The sequence below is a fragment of the Caloenas nicobarica genome, chromosome 10 (assembly GCF_036013445.1).
Source record: "Caloenas nicobarica isolate bCalNic1 chromosome 10, bCalNic1.hap1, whole genome shotgun sequence".
In the NCBI taxonomy this organism is placed as follows: Eukaryota; Metazoa; Chordata; class Aves; order Columbiformes; family Columbidae; genus Caloenas; species Caloenas nicobarica.
In genome coordinates, this window is record NC_088254.1 from 8,724,567 (window position 1) to 8,738,122 (window position 13,556).

Here is a 13,556-nt window from a genome sequence, read left to right on the forward strand (position 1 = left end):
GGGTAAAAGCAAACATTTTACTTGACAGTAGCCAAGTGTTAGGACTGTACTTTATTGGCAAAAAACAACACAGAAGAAAGTCTCTTGATAGTAAAGTCATGAACCAGTCTTCTCAGATTTCACTTGGTAAACACTTAATAAGGAAGACATCACTTTAGTTCACAATTAATTACTTTTCCAAATAGCATAAACTATATAAAACAGCAAAATAATCTTGTTAGCAAAATTCTGGGTTAGTGAAAGAAACATTTTTCCTTTCTTCCTTTCCCCCTGCTCCATTAGGGGTCTCTGTTAGGCCTGACATCAGCCCACAAAGAAAATCACTAATCTAACTTTAAGCCTGAAGGAAGTTCACTAGTGTAACACTGGCTGCAGATACATTTTGTGTTTCTTTTAAAAGAACTGCAGTCTTTGGAAGCAGCTGATCACTGTCGCACTGTCAAAACTTAAGAGACTAAGACTGGAAGTAATTATCCTACCCCTATGTTGTACATGTGTCCCATATGACATTACTCAACATAGATATTTCTAAATCTCTTTCTCAACCTCACTGACATACAAACAGCTAAAACACTAAAAATCTGATGATAAAACTGACCTAAAGGAGGTTGCACATTAGTAAAGCTGTGGGGGAAATCTTTATACAACATCTACCTTTGGCAAATCCATCTCTCTGTACTACCCCCATTGTTTACATGTGAAGTAAATCATCCTGTTCCCCACCCCTCTCAGCAATTTTTTTCCCCATTTATTCAACAGCCTGACATTTAAGCCTTCAAAGTTCGTCAGCTAGAGCGAGAGGGCATTATTACCTCGATCTTCTCAAAAGAATGTCCTCACCGTTACAGGAAATATAAACAACTGAAAGATCCTTCATCTTGGAAAAAAAAGGCAGTAACTGCTGTCAGCTAAATGTTATCGCAACACGGCCACCTCCACTGAAAGACAAGACTGTTATAAATGATCCGGTTCTGCAGGTCTACAAAGTTATTAATTTGAAGATAAAGTACAAGTCACAGACCTATTAAGATACACTCTTAATACACTTTTACAAAAGCCATTGCTTCATAAAAGACACATTTCTGAAAGGTCAGAATGTTCCCATCCAGATTTTGAAAGGACATGTGAAATATGCATGAATACTAAGAGCTGTTGTTCACCCCCAGACTCCCAATACTAGACATAAGCACAGCTGTGGCTGCCAGGGCTTCAACCATCAATAAACAGATGTTTAAATATGCAAGACTTAACAGTCTTAAAACGGGAAGCTTGGTGTCTTACACACTTTAACTTAAGTGAAATGCAAAATGTTGCACACAGCCTTTCCTGTCTTATGAATTCAATAGGTCATTTTATACTGTGGATGACAGTGTGAGATGAGTGACCAGATGTTCACTTTATAAAACAAACTAAGCCCACATCTTTCCCTATCAAGCCTTGCACATCAGCCAGAATATAAATCTGAGCTGGTGATAACCTTGGCTAACAGTCTTTTTTGTTGTTGCCCCCCCCTGCCCCCCCAGTAGTCTCTCTATCCAACAAAAAGCTGAAAAGATGAGTAAAAACATTTAAACTTGTGGAAAACTACTTTGATAGCAAGGACTACAGGTATGTGAACTAAAGTTTTAACTTCTGGTTTTAAGAGTGACAAAATTATTCCAATTCTTTAAATATTAATTTTCCTCAAAAATGTTTCTACTAAGTATGCAGAATTTATTTTTGGAATTTTCTACTGGTTACAATAAAGACAATGTAAGGGCTTCATTCACCACCTGAAAACCTAGTTTTTATTTATTAGTTTATAATACAGATATTCCACCATGATAAATGCTAGCAAGGTCTCCATGCTGAGCAGTCAATTCTTACATTTTTTGTCAAATATGTGCCTCTGAAGTAATCATGTTAAAATCAAATAAAGGTGGACTATTACAGCAGGATCTTACCTCCTGCGTTATGTCTTCTGTTGGAGAAGTCATTGAGTATCAGGAATTAAGGGTATAATTTAATCAGCTAAGGCAACCAGGACTCGCTTACGATTTCACAAAACCATTTCAAGCCCTGGAAGAGCTTACTCAAAACAAAAATTCCACAGACATATGCTCAGTGTTAATCACCCAAACGCAGACACTTTAAAAAGTACACAGATCCTTAACACCTGTCCATTTCAGTAAGTTACAAACCTACGTACCTCTGAACATCGTGGCCTATATTTCTGAATGAATGTTGCTTCCTTGTTTATTAGGAAAAAGAAAATCTGACAATGATTTTTTTTAATACTAGTTAAGAAACAGAATACCAACTTTGCGAACAAAACAAATGACGTTGTAATAAACCCTATTACGCACACAAATAAAAATAAATTCTCTATTGTAAGGTAAAATTTGTGACAAATTTTCAAGAAGACAAAACCCAAGAGAGTGCTGCGGCTTCCCGCAGTGAAGATACTGCTTTGTACGTCAACGAGACACTGGGAAAAAAAAAAACCAAAAACCAAACCCCACCACCGCGAAGTTCCCACCCGCCCAACGGCCCCCGCGACCCCGGGCCAGCCCCGGCGGGAGAGGACGGGAGCGGAGCGGAGAGCCGGCCCGGCCCGGCCAGCGCTGCCGCCACCGGGGCGGGGCTGGGGAGAGGAGGAGAGCCCACCGCCCCCCTCCCGGCCCCCGCGGGCCCCACCCGCCACGACACAACGCCCCGCGGAGTGCGGGCAACACCGCGGCCCCCGCCCCCCGTACCTGAGACAGCGAGGCCGAGGGGAAGAAGCGGCTGCCGCCGGCGCCTGCCCAGGGCCGGAGGGGAGGAAGCGGCCCCGGCGGGCACCGCAGGGACCCCGTGTCGCTGCCTGGCGCGGCCCGGGAGGCCACGGCCTCCTGCTCGGCGGCGCCCTGCCCCGCCGCCCGCGGCGCCGCTTTGCCCCGGCCTGGCCGCCGCCGCCCGGACCCGGTGACACGCCGCGAGGCGGGCGACGTTTTGTTGTTGCGCAGCCCCCGCTCCCTCCCCAGCCGCAGCGCGACACTCGGCGCTGCTTTACAGCACTCCGCAAAGCGCAGCCGCGCCGGCTCGCGCCCCGCCTCCCGGCAGGCGCCGCGCCCCCTGCTGGGCGGAAGCGGCGGCGCAGCGCGGGGCTCGCCGCACCTGCAGGGCCCGGGCCGGGACCCCTCGGCACGGAGAGGCTGCGGCCGCGGCCGCCCCCCGCGCCTGCCCGCCCTGCACAGGACAGCGACCGCCCGAGCAGACCGAGGGGAAGGCAGCCGACACTGCCTCGGCCCCGGCCAGCCCCGCTGCCGCTGTGTCCGCATTTCCCCCTGCGACATCTCGTACGAACGCGTCGCTTTGCCACCCCGAGACGTCTCTTCCGTGTGCACCGCGCTGTCCGCCGGCCGCCCAGCCGGAGCTGTGCCGCCCGAGCTGACCGGCAGCGGCCAGGCCAAGGATCCCCGCGCCCGCCCCTCGGCCGGGCGGCCCAGCCCGCGGCAGCGGCGCCGGGTCCCGCCTGCCCCCGCAAACCGCGGGGCAGCTGCTGGGAATGCACACGCATCGCACCTACCCGCCTTAGAAACAGGGATTTAATTTGCGTTTACCGCAGAAATGCAGGAACAGGTGAGCCTGCCCGCTCTTCTTATTTACCGCTGTCAGTTGGACCTTGTGAGACCTTCTCCAGCTGAGGGCTGTGCCTGCTCATTGTCAACCCACCAGCGCTGTGAGCATCGCGACTTTGACAAGTCTCTCATTTAGCAGAAAGCCTTAGTGTTTGTTAATTTCATAGCTGCCCAAGTCTGCCCAGGCCGTGATACCCTTCCACGGAGATGACCTTCCAGCAGTGCTGGTGTACACACTCAAAACTCTTCCAGCTTAAAACACTGGGCAGAGAAGGGCTGTGTGCTGTGAGTGAGCGACATCTATACACTGGAGATTCGGGAGCAGAAAGGTGCGGTCTGATCCACCAGCAGTTAAAGATCTTACTCGGAATGCATTGCATACAAGAGTTCTTACACGTTTTGGCGTTTTGGAGGAGGTAAACAACCTTCATGCATCATTACAAAATAAATGGTCATTGGGAAAAAATGCATTTTGAGACTATTAATTGAATGAGTATTTGAATGGAATTTCCTTAAAGCAAAAGTGGATAAAACACCACAGAAGCTATTTCTCAAACAAGGAAAAAAGGCTGTAAGGAAAGACTCCAATAAATGCCTACCTCAAAAGAAGACATATTTCTGAGGCAGGAAAAAGGATTACTAAGCAAAGGAATAACCAAATATGTCAAAAAGTGTAGAAACAAAGTGCAAAAGGTGCTAGACCATGTAAATGGTATGAAAATCAACAAATTTTTCAGCTTTATACATAACACAAGAGCAAAGGAGAAAGTGAGACCCACATACAGGGAAGGTGGAAAGAAGGATCACAGGTGATTTCATGTGGTTTCAGAACCAAAATAATTCATTTCAGTTTTCAATAAAGACAAAAATACAGGTCATCCAGCATTAACTTGCTAGCTTTTTCTACACAGTTTTTTTGGTGTTTGGTTGGGTTTTTTTATTTTTTAAAATCAAGGAATACAGTACATTTCATGCAGCCAGACTTCAGGAAACAAGGACACTGAGCCACATATGAAACAACCACTGAAACCAGAGAGAATGGGGAGCAGTCCAAAAAATAAAAGAAACATACCTAAACCACTCAATAGAAGAAAGCAAAAGACAGTGGAAAGAAGGTCACATCAGGTTCTATGGAGGTCACTAATGGCTTGGTCATGTAAGCAATTTTAATATTTTTCATTAATGACTGGAACCGAAGGTGAAATACATAAATAAACATCTGCTGGGGAAAAAAAAAATACATGGGAAGAATTGAATGACCTTGAAGACCAGACTAATGTGAGCAAGGTGAAAAAAGTAAAATATAAAGAATGTACACTTAAATACTAATGACTAAAAGTTTTGGTATATATTTCATACTTGTCAGGTAGAAGGCAGCAGGATGAGAACTTCAATAAACTATGTAATTAAGAAAATGACCAACAGTCAACAACATGATGTAGACATGAAAAAATCAAACATGCTTGTATAATATTTGAGTCTAAGTATTTTCCAGAGAGAGAGAGGTTTCAACGCTATCGTAAAAACTACTCCTGATGTAGTCTTACAACTACTTTATCCAGCTTTTTAAAAAATTTATTCTGGAATGATGAACTCTAAACAGGACACTGAAGAGAATATAGCATAATATGAGAGGAAGCTAATGAAATTTAGCTAGATTACTTTAAGAAACGAGACAGAGGAACATTCTTTATAAACTGAACAGCGGCTACTACCAATAAAAACAATACACCAACTAGTTATGTATTTATCTGTTTACTTAACAATTGTTTTGAACACTCACATGAAAGATGACAGAAAGGTATTTCTTGGCAGAGAAAATGTAGAGTCACTCTATGCTCACCAATTGAAAGACATACAAAGACCATTTCAAAAACCAAAAACAAGGGCTACAGAGTGGCTATAAATCTCAGTTCACAAAATAAAAAGAAACACATGGTAAGAACAGATATTCTTGATTTTCTCCCAGTGCAAAGTCAGAGTGGCCAGATGATCTGTAAATGCTTTAACTGTATATGATTTGGTAGACCTTCCCTCCTTGGGTAAATTAAAGGCAGAATTCCTAACATCTTTATTAGCTATGATTTCCCAGTTCATATTTCACTATGGGCTACCAGCTGACAGTAATCTGCTAAGTTGTGGCCTACCTCACCCTTAAATTAACACTTGATAGAAATTAGTTTGTCAATTATTGACTGGTTATTAACATATTTTTAAAGCAAAGTGATGGAGAAAATGCACTTCGATGCCTAGAATTACTCACTTAAAAAAACCCCCAAACTTCTATCTGTGCCCTTTGATATATTTATTAAAGTTACTTCTGCCATTATTTTAGGTTATAGACAGCTGTCTTGAAAATATGTTATTGATTCCTTGGACAAAACCAAAGGATTCTCCTTTTCACACTTCTCAGCTACAGAAAACAAAAAGGTTAAATCAATTCATGCTAAATCACTAATGCAAATTTCAAAATAGCTTTCAGGCTGGGTGTCATCAATTAATACTAAACTCTTTGACTTCTAAGTGGAGCCTAACAAAACCATTTATATACGCACCCCAGGGCCTGGCAGGACTAAAGACACAAAGAAGCAGCTGTCTTGTCTAGGATCAAAATAATGCCAACCAGCAGGAGTCTGCACTTTGCATTTTTGGCAAGAAGACAAAAATCAAAGCAAACCCCTATGCTGAGGTACCGTCAGCAGCTCAGCTTCATAGCTGGACGCAGCGCTATGCAGGAGCACCGTTTCAGTCTGCTCACCCACAAAGGAAAGCCAGGCACAGCCTCTCCAGGTGCCAACACCAGCTTCTGGGACACCGTCCCACTGGGCATGTGGGCAAGGTGCAAGAGGGGCACACTTGTAGAAGGAGATGTCTTTGAGCTCTGTTACCTGCAAGCCTGGAAGAGCCCAGGACAGCATGGATCGTATACACTTACATACTCCTGTATATAGGCAGGAGGTTTATATCTCCTGTCACAAATACCGCAGGAGCTCAAAATTACTTGCAACCAGGTTATTTATCCAGATGAAAACAGCCCATTCTTTGACATGTATATCATATGTAGTTCTGTAGACTTAAAATGGACCATTCTTAAGCATATATTTAAATGTTTGTAAGTGTTGAGTCACTTTGAAATTACTAGTAATATTATTAAACTGTAAAGCCTTTCATGGCAGTATGTTGTGAGGGTAATACAGGAGAAAGAAAAAAAAAAATCACAAAAATTGTGAGATTCATATTCAGATGATACAAATTGTCACAGCTCAAACCAGTCCAGATGAAGATCCTACCAGTGAAAACTGGAAAAAATAGGGAAGAGGATAAAAAATGCTGCAAGATTTGTAACACGAAAAATTGCTGATAGGAAGTGAAAAAACGGATGCATTTGCAGAGTAAAAAAATACAACTCAACAGCTGTTGTGTTATATATTTTATGATGATAAATAACAGGAAATTTTCTAACGTGACCAATCTAAGAGCTTTCAAAAGCTCTGGAACATAACACACACCACTCAGGTAACTGTATATTTTTAACATATACGGAAGAACAAAAAAACCACCTACATTACAGCAACACACAGATACAGAAATGACCCACCAGTCACTCATTTAATTTCACACTATAAAGCCTGATAAGGCTGTGAAAGGTTAGAAGCAGCATTTTCACAACACATTACTTCAAAAATTATGCAAATCCCTACTAAGGTCTCAAGCAGTTAGATATTCTAAGATATTTTAAGTATTTAAGTTGTCGTATAATTAAGTAGGTGTGGTATATGTAATTACTTAGAAATAGCTACTTTGTTGACGGTATTTTTAATCTTTTTTTTTCTTGTCAAAAGACAAATATGTTGCCAATCTGTTAATAGAATGATCACATGAGATATTCCTTTATATTCTTTCAGTGCTTGTACAATAATGAGGCCAAATAGATTTTTGCACTTTAATGATGAATCAGCAACTATTTTTAGGGCAATTAGGTTTAAAACAAACAAAAGTATCCTGCATTTAATGATCTGATTTTACACTAAGAAATTCTATAGCCATTTCCTAGCCTGTACATATATACTTTCAGTAGTAAAATAAAGAAAAATATCTGTGTTTGATTTACAAGCAGCTTATGTTCTTCTCCTTGCTGTTCTGTAGAATTATAACAAGAGCTACTTAGAGACCAGAAACTCATTTCTACAACCTTCTTCTGACTGCTCATCATACAGCATATCAATAATACATCAAAAAGAAAACTATAAATTTGGAGTGGAAAAAGCTGTTTTTATAGCAGTGATGCATATTAAATTATCAGCGATTGTTGATGTCAAAATGTATCTATTGTCAGGCATTTGCTGAAAATGTCTCAAATGGCATTATTCATTCTTGCTTTGCCTGTAGAGGAGAGAAATAGTGCAGCAAACATACCATCTGATAATTTTTAAATGTAAGCTTGATTGGAGGTTTGAATATAGTCAGATTGATATCAGGAAATACTAAAAGCAAAGTTTGAAATTGTAGTAATAAGGCAATGTAACATGAGAACTGGGACAAACTCGGCGCCTCTCAAAGCAAAAGGGATTCTTCCTGTTCCTTTCAGTTGATCTAGCATCAGCCCAATGTCTCACTTTTTAAAAAAAAGTGTTTAGATCCAAGAAGGAACTGAGTCATTGCATCATTAATTGCTGTAATAACTAGCTTTGATGGAGTCAGCACCCAAAATACTGTACTAGAAACTTGGATTTCTGAAGCAAACAAACAAAAGCCTAAAGTTAGAGTGAAAATACACATTGCAGAAATCAGGTTTTAAACAACCGGTTTGTTAAGCAGAGAACTGCATACAGCTTTGCTGATAAAGAGACACGGAAGAGCAATGCATCTCAAATGAGACAGGATCCTGCTAATTGTAGGTACTTTATTTGGAGGTGACCTTCCAGGACTCCAACCCCTCCCCTTTCCGTAAACCAACATCTCTTCTTCTCAGGCGGAAGAGAAGAAAATTGGGGCAGCCTTTTCAGCTCTAGGTGAATGCCCTAGCCGGGTGGCTTCCTTACAAAAAAAAAAAAAAAAAAAAAAAAAAAGGCAAGAACTGCTTCCTATGTTTTAAAAACATTGAATATCACTGCATTTTTACAGAGCCAAATCACGTTAAAACTGCACAGAACATACCACCTGCGTGAAGCTGTAAATGAGGTAAAATAGCCAGTGTTTGGTCCTCCGCTAGGCTTTCGTGTGAGGTTAGCACTAGACTGGTCAGCACGGTTCAAACTGGGCTAATCTTCTATGCAGAAAAAAGCAAATTTACAGAACCCTGGGAAAAACATTAAAAATTGAAGAATGCTTACAACTTTCAGGTGTCTCACAGACAAGACAGACAAAAAAAATTACAGGAGCGCAGTTTTAGACTTCTGTCTTTGTTGCCATTTAAATATTAATATCTGGGCCAAACATTTCTGCTCTTTGAAAGTCTATTACCACTTCCTAACCAAACTCTACCACAAATCTCAGAACCTAATGGTATAAAACAATCTCTTTGAAAAATAATAGATGTTTCGAGAGTCTACAAAAGGACTAATAGAGTATTTTTCTTTAAAAAGACCAAACAATCAAAAAATCAGGAAATTAGAAACCGGCCAACCTAATTAAAATTCTGGGACGAATTCAAATTATTTGTAGATACCCGGAAAATAACAAAGTGATAAATAACAACCGACATGATTTGTTCATGACAATCTATCAAACCAACCTAATTTCCATTTATGGTTCCACAGACATCAATAAACTGAAGATGTTCGCTTCAGTGAGACTTTTGACATTCTGTTCCATCGACATTTTCATAGGGAAGATAAGGAAATTTGATTTGAATAGAAACTACACAAATCTAGTGCAAAACTGGTTTGTACCCAGAGGATCACTATTAGTAGTTTACTACCAAACTGTAAGTTATATCAAATAAAATTCCCCATACACTTCAATATTGTAAAATCTTTGGGTAATGGCTTAGAGATTATGCTCATAAACCTGGAGCTGACACCAGGTTGAGAGGTACTAGAAAGAGCAGAAGTGAAGACTGGAGTTTGAAATAATTGCAGTGGGACAATCCTATAAGCATGAGTGCAAAGTTCTGCACTTAGCAAGGAATAATCAACTGCACAGGAAAGAGATACCATAATAAAATTGCAGAAAATAAACCAATTGGTAGAGTGGATCACAAGCAGAACATGTCAACAAGTTCATGAGGTTGAAAAAGGCATCCACCCTACTGAGATGCATAACTGGAAGTGTTGTCACCAAGATAACTTCAAGAACTTACAGAAAGATTGGTCAGGAGCTAGAGGGGTACAACGACAAAAGGTCATGCGATTCAGAACTCTGATTTAAAAAAAGGAAATAATCCATGCTTTTAATCAAAAAATAAGAGACGGAAGAAAAATATGGTGACAGTCTTAGTTTATGTAAAATAATGCTGTGAAAAGAAAGGAACAATCCTTTATATTCACTTTGAATAAGAAGGCTAAATTGCAGCAAAAGGGGTTTAATCTAGACATCTGAAAAAGGATAGTTAAGGACTAGACTGCCCAAGGAACGAGGGGAATCTGTGTTTAAGGCTTTAAGAGCAGATTAGGCAAACATCCATCAAGGTTATTTTCATAATAGCTTATTGTCCCTTGAGGCAGGACGCTGACTGAGAATAGTCTTAAGGTCACTTTTGGCTCTGTCGGCTGATTTTTTTTTATTTGGGGGGTGGGTTAGATGTACAGCTTTCATATTTACATGACATCAACCAACAAGCAGTGAGGTTTAGGTAAGTCAAGCAACCCCTCTCCAACAGTGCGAGAACTGTATTTGTTACCCATCTCATCTTTCCTGAAACTGGACACAGTAAACTTGTCTTCACCACTACTAGAACCTGACCAGTGGGCTTTGTGTGTATTTGTACAACAGTTTACCACAGTAAAACTGACAGTCCTGAATGAGACTTTGTTGCACAGCCAAACTCAAAATATGCAAATAAATCAAACTTAGGACTTTTTCATGCAATGTTTAAATGTTATACAAACGATCACAAAAATCTGTTTCTGTAGTCTAAAGTTAAGCTAAAGAGTTCACTTATTAACTTCAAGGTCAACCCAAATGTATTTGATGCTAATGCAAATGTTATCACAGAATACAGCATCAGGAAAAAATAAATTAATTTCTTATTTGAGATTATTCTTTTAACAAAATCTTGGTACTAAGTGCAACAGCAGCATTAAATATCTAAAATATACATGCAATTATCAGTCCAAACTGTTTTTAGACTTCTGTGCACGCTTAACTTTTAAATACGTGTATATTAGTCTTTGTTAACTGATACCTAGTTAAGCAAAGTATTATTTAAATACTTCAAGTACATTTTGAAAAGAGAGGATGGTGTTACAAATCTTTGTAGGATTCAGGATTTCATCTGCACAAAAGGTTCTTTAACCAGTATTTATTAAAGAAAACTCTCATTCAATGTCTCATTTTTATCAAGATGCAATTTCTGAATGAAGAGACAGAACGAGAGGATTGTTGTGACTTATACTGGTTTAGACATACTTAAATTCACAGATTCTGCCTCATTTGAAGATTTAGTAGCAGCTGTAGCATCTAATATTGACAAAATAGCTTCAAGCATTCTCTACAGAAAGCAAATGAAATAGTTAACTAAGAAATCGCACGTTCCATTACCTGGTACAAATACAGCCTAATAAATCATAACAAAAAGTACTTTATTTGTTAATAAATAAAACATTAGTATCGTACTTCTAGAATACTTCCAATAAAAAACCTGTTAGGCAAACAGATCTACTTCTCCCTAGATTCTTCTTCCTCTGATATTTAAAATCATTGGAGCTAATATTTCACCTGAGAAAAATGAGTAAAACCAGCATCAATTATTTAAGCATATTTCCCAAACTTTGAGAAGTCAGTGGCCAGAGCAAACAAGAAGGTACGACCCAACTCCTTAATACGAATGGAGAAGCACCGACAATAGGTAAATAAATATTTTGCTTTTATTTAGGGAAAAAAAAAATCTAATACTTATTCTGTCACGAATCCAATGCACACTACAAGAGCTAACAAACTGAAACAGGAGGTAAGTAGATGTGCCTCCGCAAAGCTTGCAAAAGCCCACCAAAAAAACCCCCCAAACCAAACCGACAAACAAACGCCACAAAAACAAACCAACCACCCCCCCCCCCCCCAAAACAAAACCCCAACCAACCAACCCACCAACCCCACCTGCCGCAGATTCCCGCCCTGGGCGACCACCCTTCAGCTGCTCCGAGCCCCACGGAGGCCCCGCTGGAACCGCACGCTGTTTGCACTCGATCGAACTCGCTGCACGTTTCACAGAACGGTTTGGGCTGGGAGGGACCGTCAAGATCACCTGGTTCCAAGGGACACCGTCCAGCAGAGCAGGCTGCTCAGAGCCCCGCCCGGCCCCGGACGCCGCCCGAGGAGCGGCAGCCCCAGCTCCGCCGGGCGGCCCGTTCCGCGCTCACCGCCCCAGTGCGCTGGTGCTCACACGCGGTCACCTCACGCTTGTTCAACGCTACTTTTCCTGAACAGGCCTACAGCTGCATAAAGGGAAAGCCTCCGAACGTGCGCTCTCAAGAGAAACCAGCGTAACACAAGCCCACACAACGGCGGGCGGCGCGGCGCTGCCTCAGGCCAGTCCCGGCCCGCAGCCGGCGACCCCTCCCCGCCCCAGCGCGGCCCCGCGGCCCCACGCCTCCCGCCAGGCCCGGCCCCGCCGCCGCCCGCACCGCCCCGGGGCACCTCATGGCTCTCGGCGCCGCTCCCTGCAGAAGCCAGAGCCCAGCCCCGAGCCGTGCCGAGCACCGGCCCGTCCTTCCTGGGCGGGCTCCGCGGGGCCGAGGCGCAGCCCAGCAGCCCAGCACCCCCCACCCGGCCGGCCCGCCCGCCGCCAACCTCTCGCGGGGAGGTCCCGGGGCCAGGTGAGCCGCAGCGCGCCTGCGCCGCGCCGCCAGGTCGGCCGCAGCCTCCATCCGGGTACTGGGCGGCCCGGCGGGGCGGGCGGGGGGGGTTTCATTGTGCGTGCAGCTGCCGCGCTCAGTCGCTCTAAAATGGCCGCCGCCGCCTCGGCTCCCGCGGCCGCGCGGGCTCCCGCGGCCCCCACCGGCCCGGCGGCCGTGGCGCTGCCCCACACCGAGAGCAAGAAGATCACCGACCTGCGCGTCATCGACCTCAAGTCGGAACTGAAGCGGCGCAACCTGGACATCACCGGGGTGAAGACCGTGCTCATCTCCCGGCTCAAGCAGGTGAGAGGCCGGCACAGGCCGCGGGGGCCGGCCCGGCCCGGCCCGACCGGCCCGCTGAGGGGCCCGGCCTGCCGCCGCCAGGCTTCGGGGGCGGGGCCCCGCGACACGGCCGGCTGCCTCCGGTGCGGGGGGCGGGACCTCTCTGTGCCGCCGCCGGTGCCGGGGTGAGGGTCCGCGGGGACCGGGCAGCCCCGGCTGGGCGGCACAGCCCTCTCGGCCGCCGGGCTGGGGGCGCGGCTGGGCCGGGCCGTGCTCGGTGTCCCGGCCGGCGGAGCGCGGTGTCCGTGCTGGCGGAGCCCCGGCCGGCAGAGCTCGCCCCGCGGCCTTGCGGCCCGTCCGCCGCCCCGGGCGCTGGAGCTCGGCGGGCGGCCGGCGGGAGAGCCGCGGGGCCGGGTGTTGCTGTGGGGTTTCGGTGCTTCCCTCCCTCCGTCCTGTTTTTGCACTGCCCTTAATGTCATCACGGATGTCGCAGTGGCCTTCTGGTGTTGTGTTTCAAAGAGAAATGTGCTGATCCTTGATAAGCCGGCCTGTGAAAATGTCATTTTAACAGATTAAACTCTCGCCGTTATCGTTAGCGTTCCTTACCTCCTCTCCAGCTTTAAGTGAAAAGTTTAACCCGAAGTGTTTTATAAAATACTTTCGAGGTGGAAAAAAATAA

General features: G+C 44.2%; 1 protein-coding gene across 6 annotated transcripts in view; it reads right to left on the minus strand.

Moving 5' to 3' along the window:
* Positions 1–12,899, minus strand: part of RNF111 (ring finger protein 111) — a 55,626-nt gene extending 42,727 nt beyond the window's left edge. For 3 of the 6 annotated variants that reach the window (XM_065641428.1, XM_065641424.1, XM_065641423.1), the window contains exon 1: positions 12,809–12,899. In XM_065641428.1, the coding sequence (XP_065497500.1) occupies positions 12,809–12,882 (74 nt within the window). In that variant the 5' untranslated portion in view covers positions 12,883–12,899. Of the gene's footprint in view, positions 1–2,735; positions 2,976–12,395; positions 12,593–12,808 lie in introns of those variants that run through there. The other 3 variants (XM_065641427.1, XM_065641426.1, XM_065641429.1) reach the window with 3 other exon arrangements.
* Positions 12,900–13,556: the final 657 nt, after the last annotated feature.